General features: G+C 50.3%; 1 protein-coding gene across 1 annotated transcript; it reads right to left on the bottom strand.

Annotated features, from left to right (window-relative positions):
- Positions 1-1519: 1519 nt before the first annotated feature.
- On the bottom strand, positions 1520-4939 carry LOC125537152 (serine carboxypeptidase-like 51). The gene is made up of 12 exons (XM_048700459.1): positions 4750-4939; positions 4566-4666; positions 4384-4491; positions 4006-4290; positions 3849-3916; positions 3657-3762; positions 3378-3553; positions 3197-3266; positions 3041-3091; positions 2139-2191; positions 1907-2039; positions 1520-1772 (listed from the first exon to the last, which is right to left on the bottom strand). Exons 1-12 carry the CDS (start codon positions 4871-4873, stop codon positions 1695-1697), a joined length of 1353 nt encoding a protein of 450 aa, XP_048556416.1. The 5' UTR covers positions 4874-4939; the 3' UTR covers positions 1520-1694.
- Between the last annotated feature and the right edge of the window lie 1798 nt (positions 4940-6737).

Below are 6737 nucleotides of genomic sequence, written 5' to 3'. Positions count from 1 at the left end.
AATGAGGACGATAGAGTAAGTGCCATTTCATCTTACATGTTGGTGCTAACTTGCTTTGTTTTGCTTGTTGTTGGTGCTAACTTGCTTTGTTTTGCTTGTTGTTGGTGCTAACTTGCTTTGTTTTCATGTAGTACAACATTGCGCAAAACTTGTTCAAAGAAGAGGAGGGGAAAACCAAGAAGGGGAAGATCAAGAAAGGAAGGGTATTTACTTTGTCTCATTGCTATGAAGTGTTGAAGGATGATGAGAAATGGAAGAAGCGTGAAGATTTGGATGATTTGCATTTGAGCGACAAACGGAAGCGAACAATTAAGTTGGATGATGATGAGGAGGAGGATGATGCATCAAGTGATGACGGCAAGAGATGCCCCACACCCAACTCGGTTTCATACTCGAAGCCAAAGCGACCGGATGGGTGCAAGAAAGACAAAAGCGAAAAGAAGAAGAGGAAAGGAGATGATGAGCTCAAAAATGCTATGGAAGCTATTGTGAAGGCAAGAAAAGAAGCCAACAAGGTGAGGAAAATGGCAAGGACCCAAGATGTCGCGGCCGAGGAGAGGAGGTTGGCGGCCAAGGAGAGGAGGGTGGCGGCCGAGGAGAGGAAGGTGGCTCTGGAGGAGAGGAAGGTGAGCAATGAGGAGCGAACTAGATTGTTGGAATGGAAAAAGAACATGTTCTTCTCGGACACAACTAACCTCAATGAGGTACAAAAGGAGTATGTCAATCTTGCCCAACAAGAAGTCTTGATCCAAAAAAGAGCCATGGTTCGTGCAATGGGTGGCGGTGGCCTCGGCGCAATGGGTGGCGGTGGCCTCGGCGCCATGGGTGGCGGTGGCCTCGGCGCCATGGGTGGCATGGGTGGCTTCGGAGGTACCGTGGGCGGTTTAGGTGCAATGGGAGGCATGGCTGGCTTTGGAGCACCCCCCGACGCTATGGCCACCATGGGATGCATGAGTTTTGCTTCTCTCATGGGAGGCATGGGTGCACCTCCGGCCGCCATGGGCGGAATGTCTTTCGATGTGCCTCCTCGCACACATTCCCATGAAGATGCCGTTGAAGATCTTGCCAACATCGTCGGAGCTTCACGTGATGCGGTGCGTGATGAGGAAAGGGAGGAAGATTCATCTTCGGAGGCGGAAGAATCGTCTTCCGAAGATGAGGACGAGGACGAAGACGAGGACGAAGAATGATGTGTCTTTCATTTGTGTATCGAACTTGATTTGCATTTTAAACTTGGTTGGATGAACTTGTGGACATGATTTTAAACTCATGGGCATGAACTTCATCAACTTGTTTGTGTGAAATTTTTATTGTTTAAAAATGCCATATGCAATGCATCGGCGAGTCGCGCGCGCTGCTGGAGCGGCGCGCGCTGCATTTTAGCGCGGCTGTTGGAGCCAGCGTTGCGCGCCGCGCCAAATCAGACGATGCGCACGCGGCATATCTGTTTTTTGCGCGTGGCACGACCGACGCCTGTTGAAGATGCTCTAAGAAAATACGAAAATGCAACAACGAAACGAAGAAGCTGAAAGTGCATTCTTATTAGAAACAGGGGAGCCACAATGCCACATCCACGGGTTAAATCCAGGTTGCTCTCCACGTCCCCACCACCCCGACCAACACGAGCTGATCGAAGCAAACTGCTGTAGCTCCCTTTTCGTCCACCCCCTCTGTGCACCTCCGAGCCTCCAATTCTATGAGCGAGAAAGAGCCGGAGACTGTGTTATGTTGCCGATCATGTCAAGCGCAACGCATGGCTGATCAACAGGTACCTGCAAGTCGTCGGCGAATCGGCGCCTTAGATGAAAAATAAAACGCTAGCAAAATCTCTGTAATGTCTGCCATTCTCTTCAGGATAATTTGTAGTAGGTTGTAGCAAAAGTGCTGAACCAAAAGAGTTACTTACAAAGTGCCCTGCTCCAAGGATCCAGTAGAAATGCAGGTTTTTGTAGGATCTAACAAAGCCCTTGGTGGCTCCAGCAGAGCCACAGTAGAGAGGCTGTCTTGGCAGGGCCAAGAAGTTCTTCAGTCCATCCCATCTGAAACAGGCGACCAGTTGAGAAGTATTTTCCTTAATCCCATTATCAAAACAAAACAAAAATCCAAAAGCGACAGCTGAAAACTGGCTGTACTCTTACTTGAGCTTCTGTACCCATGCTTCTGCGCCGACAGTCGAGCAGATCACGTCGAGCTTCAGTCAAAAGAGAAATTTCACAGACTTTAGTAACTTGTTGCTTTTTTCTCTAAAAAAGATCCCTAAAAAAGTAACTTGTTGCAAGCATATTTCACTGAATACAATGCTTGGTGTCATAGTTTGGGGTGTATTTTCAGCTGCACATGTTGACAATGTAGTGTTTGCGCTGGTCAAATCACAAATCTTTATCTGCCTAGTTTTCAGCCATCAATCCCGACCTGCATGTTCTATCTAACGTACTGGACACCCCAAGAGGGGAAAAGAAAATTATCTTTCTGGAAAGCAGACAAATGTCCCGGCTTGTCCATGGCCCCAAGAAGATGGCAAGATCCATGGCTGGGCTAGATGCCAAACAGAGCCTGAAGAAACGGACGAAGCAAAGGCAGCTCACTGACGTTGGAGTGTTGAACCGAAGCGGCAAACCACGTGCTGGTGAAGCTTCTCTTCCTTCCGTGCCTTTGTTGGAAGCGAATCCAGAACTATTTCTGTTACTAAGTTACTACTGCTAGCTTGGATGTATTATCTACAAAGAATATACTATTTGTAATGAATACTTTATGTGAAATATACTCTGACAAAGTCGGAATATTTCGTACCTACCACGGGTTAATGTTTTTGAATTTTGAGCACATGCATTGTAAAATGGCATTTGGTCATGTCAAGATATATAGTGCATATTATTAGATTGGTCTTAAGTAGAGTACTGCTCCCTCTGTTCCTAAATATAAATCTTTTTAGAGATTTCAATATGGACCATGTAGAGCAAAACGAGTGAATCTACACTCTAAAATGAGTCTATATACATCCGTATGTAGTTTATATTGAATCTCTAAAAGGATGACTCACCTGCCCATTGTACACGGTCACATTGACACCATACGACAGGAGCTCATCAACCTGCAGGAAATGTGCCAATCGAAGTTTATAAAAACAGTAATTTCAAAAAAGAAAATGAGAGCACAAAATAGTTTTGTCATGCAATATGATGATATCCCAACCGACCTCCTGAATCCTCGGCTTCATGAAATCGTTGATCAGTGCGTAATAGACGCTGGAGGATTGCGCCTGCCATCTGCAGATAGTTTTTAAAACAACTAGTGATGATATATCACGCGTCTTATTCCAGCCGGCCGGCAGTTTTTGTTTGTGAAAATCGGAGTCTTTTGGAATGAGGCCCACTTACACTAGGTCTTTGGGGATGATCTTGAGCTTTTGCTTGATGGCTCCGTTCATGGCCTCCTGAATGGAGTCCCCTACGGACTTGCTCTCCAGGTACCTCGAGTACTCCGGCACCGCCGGCGATGAGCTCGCCGCGACCACCGGGTCCATCCCGGTGTCCAGCAAGAAGTTATACACGTCCTACATTTACGTAACAGGGCCGTTAAGCTGTCCATCAATCAGAAAACCGGACGAGCAAACCATGGTTACTAAGGTAAGATTCTGATGAGTCGCTCCATGTTACCACGTGGCCGCTGTTGACGATGATCCAGTTGAGCATTCGGTTGAGTGTGGCCTGTGCTTGCTTGTACTGCCCCGCCGCAACCTGCTGCTTCACCACCTGTGCGTCCCTGTTCATCAATGGCGATCCGAGGTATGAGTTGATCAGAATTATGTTTAGTCTCTCTTTTGTTCTTGAGACGAGTCATGGCCGCACTTGTTTGCGTGGTCTGCGCCGTTGCGATCCAGCCGCGACACCTGGAACAAGAGCGCGCCATACGAAGACTGCATGCACGCGCGCGCATCATCAGTGTCAGAATCTCAATCACAACAGTTCACGCGGTGGAAGTGTTGCGAGGTTTTTATTTAGTTACCGCGAAATCCTCCGGCGAGATCCAGCTGTCTCCGAGCGCCACGCCGCCGAGCGTGAGCTTGAGCTCGCCGGCGCGGACGGCTCTGACGACGGAGACGCCGAGCGTGGCGGCGTACTTGCCGCCGTACGACTCGGCGACGATGAACAGCGGGCTGCTCTGCAGAGTCGTCAGCTCCTTGACGAGGGCCTTGAGCAGCGTGTTCATGTCCGCCGCCGCCTGTAGATCGGTGGTCACCAGCAGGCTGTCGTCCTCCACGTAGCTGTATCCGACCCCCACAGGGTTGTCCTGTCAGTATCACATCCCATGGCAACAGCTCGATTCAGCCAAAAAAATGTACTCCAGAAGAAACATGTCGAGCTCTTTGTTTCGCTGACTGACCACGAAGATGAGGTCGGCCTTCTGCAGCCATGTCGAGCTGCGTGGCTTGAGGTCGCCGTTGAGCGGCCCGACCTCGAGGAAGTTGCCGACCCCGACGCCCGACGCTCCCTGAGAAAAAGAAGAATACGATTGACGACGACGAGGATAACCAAGTTCGAGCTGATGCAGATTGATGATCGTACCGGGCCACCCTGCAGCCAGAGGACGGTCGGCCATGGCTTGGTGGGCGTGGACACCCTCTGGGCCTGGGGGCTCTTGTAGTACCACCAGAACAGGTGAGCCTCTGCAACGGCCGGCGCATATCCAAGAAGCATCAGCGAGACGAATACATTACGGCAAAGAAACCAGCAGTATCGCCGGACTTACTCGGCCGAACCTCCACGTATCCCCACCGCTCCATGCCGTCGGCGGTTCCGGCGGTGGTGGCATGCGCGGCACGAAGCAGAGAGAGGAGGAGGACGGAGATGAGGGCGAGAGCACGGGACTCCATTTTGCAGAGCAGCTGGCAGACAGGTTAACGGGAGCTCGCCTGCTTCGTCGTTCGTACAGAGTGCACTGAACGGTTTAAATAGGTTTCCATGTCGGCACGGTTTTTTTCGCTGCATCAGGCAAGATTGCAATGGTAACTTCACGGCGGTGGTTAGAACGATCCAAACTACTACATGGTTTTGCATATAGAAATGGAGCGAGTAGTTGCTCTGCTAAGAGGACAATAAACAGCTTGGCACTTGTGCTTGTGATATTGTTTCCGGAGGCAGACAAGCACACGGTTACAATCTGGAGAAGAAAACGGGTACGTGTGTCTCGCTGAAGAACACGCTACTTATTTAGATTTCACTCTGCGCCTGCGCGCGCCGGCCCAAATTTGGGCCGGTCTGCCCGCAGCCGTCCGATATGCCTGCTAACGACCGTTTGATTAGAACCTAATCTTTGTCCTCGTTCACCTCTCGCGCGCAAAGAAACAAAAAAAAAGTCAACCAACACCGCGCATCGCCACGAGCACACCTCGCGTGAGGGAAAAAGGTCTACCTCGCTCACCGTCGGCGACGTCCCCGTCGAGGGGCCCATCCCAATCTCACTGTCATTTTTCGGCGCCACACACTTTGCCGGGTGCAGCTCCATGAAAATCGGATGCATCTTGCGGCCAGAGCCGGTTCCAGCAACTCTTGCACCCCATCGAAGCACGGTGTCGCCGCCTCCGGCTCGCCATTGTCGTTATTCCCGCAAAAAACAAATCTGAGCAACTGAGAAAAAAATAAAGTCATTTGAAGCAAAAACTTTAGCCGGTTCCAGCAACTCATGCACCCCATTGAAGCACGGTGTCGCCGCCTCCGGCTCACCATTGTCGTGGATTTGCAGTATTGTATTCCCGCAAAAAACAAATCTGAGCAATTGAGAAAAAAATAAAGTCATTTGAAGCAAAAACTTTAGCCGGTTCCAGCAACTCCTGCACCCCATCGAAGCACGGTGTCGCCGCCTCCGGCTCGCCATTGTCGTAGATTTGCAGTATTGTATTCCCGCAAAAAACAAATATGAGCAATTGAGAAAAAAATGAAGTCATTTGAAGCAAAAACTTTAGCCGGTTCCAGCAACTCCTGCACCCCATCGAAGCACGGTGTCGCCGCCTCTGGCTCGCCATTGTCATAGATTTGCAGTATTGTATTCCCGCAAAAAACAAATATGAGCAACTGAGAAAAAAATGAAGTCATTTGAAGCAAAAACTTTAGCCGGTTCCAGCAAAAAGAATTGCAGGTTCAAGCAAAACCATGGATGTTCGTTGTCAGAAGGTAGCAAAATTTTTGGTCGGTCGTAGCAAAAAAGAAGAAGAAAAAAGTCGGTTCCAGCAAACTCACCACCATGGTTGCAGCACCCCGCCGGCATGGTCTCCATCGCCGACATGGTGACCCACCAGGTTGAAGCTCGCCGTTGTGTCGCTTGCAGCTTGCTGGGCACCGGTTGTAGCACTGCCCATGCCGGTTGCAACTTCCCATTGTGAGGTTGTAGCATCGCCCCGTGTCTGCCGCAGCTCGCTGGCCAGCGGTTGTAGCACCCGCACCGTCGCTGGTTGTAGCTCTCCGCCCCGTGGATGTAGCACCCGCCCGTGCCCCTTGCATCTTGTCGGCGTGAGGTTGTAGAAGCCTCATCGGGGGAGGACGAGGACATGGATGCCCATGGCTTCCCAGGGTTGCATCAAACCCTGAGTACTCCTCGCATCAACGGTGTGCGCTTTGGGGGGCGGTCGACTGCCAGCCCCATCTCAACCCGATCTAGATGAAAAAAGGGGCAGCACATGGGAACAAAGGTGATTTCTCCGGCGATATGATTTGGGTGCTCGCTACAGGTGCTATATGTTG

This window comes from Triticum urartu, chromosome 1 (genome assembly GCF_003073215.2).
Source record: "Triticum urartu cultivar G1812 chromosome 1, Tu2.1, whole genome shotgun sequence".
Taxonomy (NCBI): domain Eukaryota; kingdom Viridiplantae; phylum Streptophyta; class Magnoliopsida; order Poales; family Poaceae; genus Triticum; species Triticum urartu.
The sequence above is the reverse complement of the archived record's forward strand: the minus strand, read 5'-3'. Positions and strand labels throughout refer to the sequence as shown.

Coding starts and splice junctions, on each gene's coding strand:
- LOC125537152 (XM_048700459.1), bottom strand. CDS start 4,873: ATGGAGTCCCGTGCTCTCGCCCTCATCTCCGTCCTCCTCCTCTCTCTG. Junction 4,291..4,383: donor AGGCCGACCTCATCTTCGTG/GTCAGTCAGCGA, acceptor TGATACTGACAG/GACAACCCTGTGGGGGTCGG. Junction 3,763..3,848: donor GGCGCAGACCACGCAAACAA/GTGCGGCCATGA, acceptor ATTGATGAACAG/GGACGCACAGGTGGTGAAGC.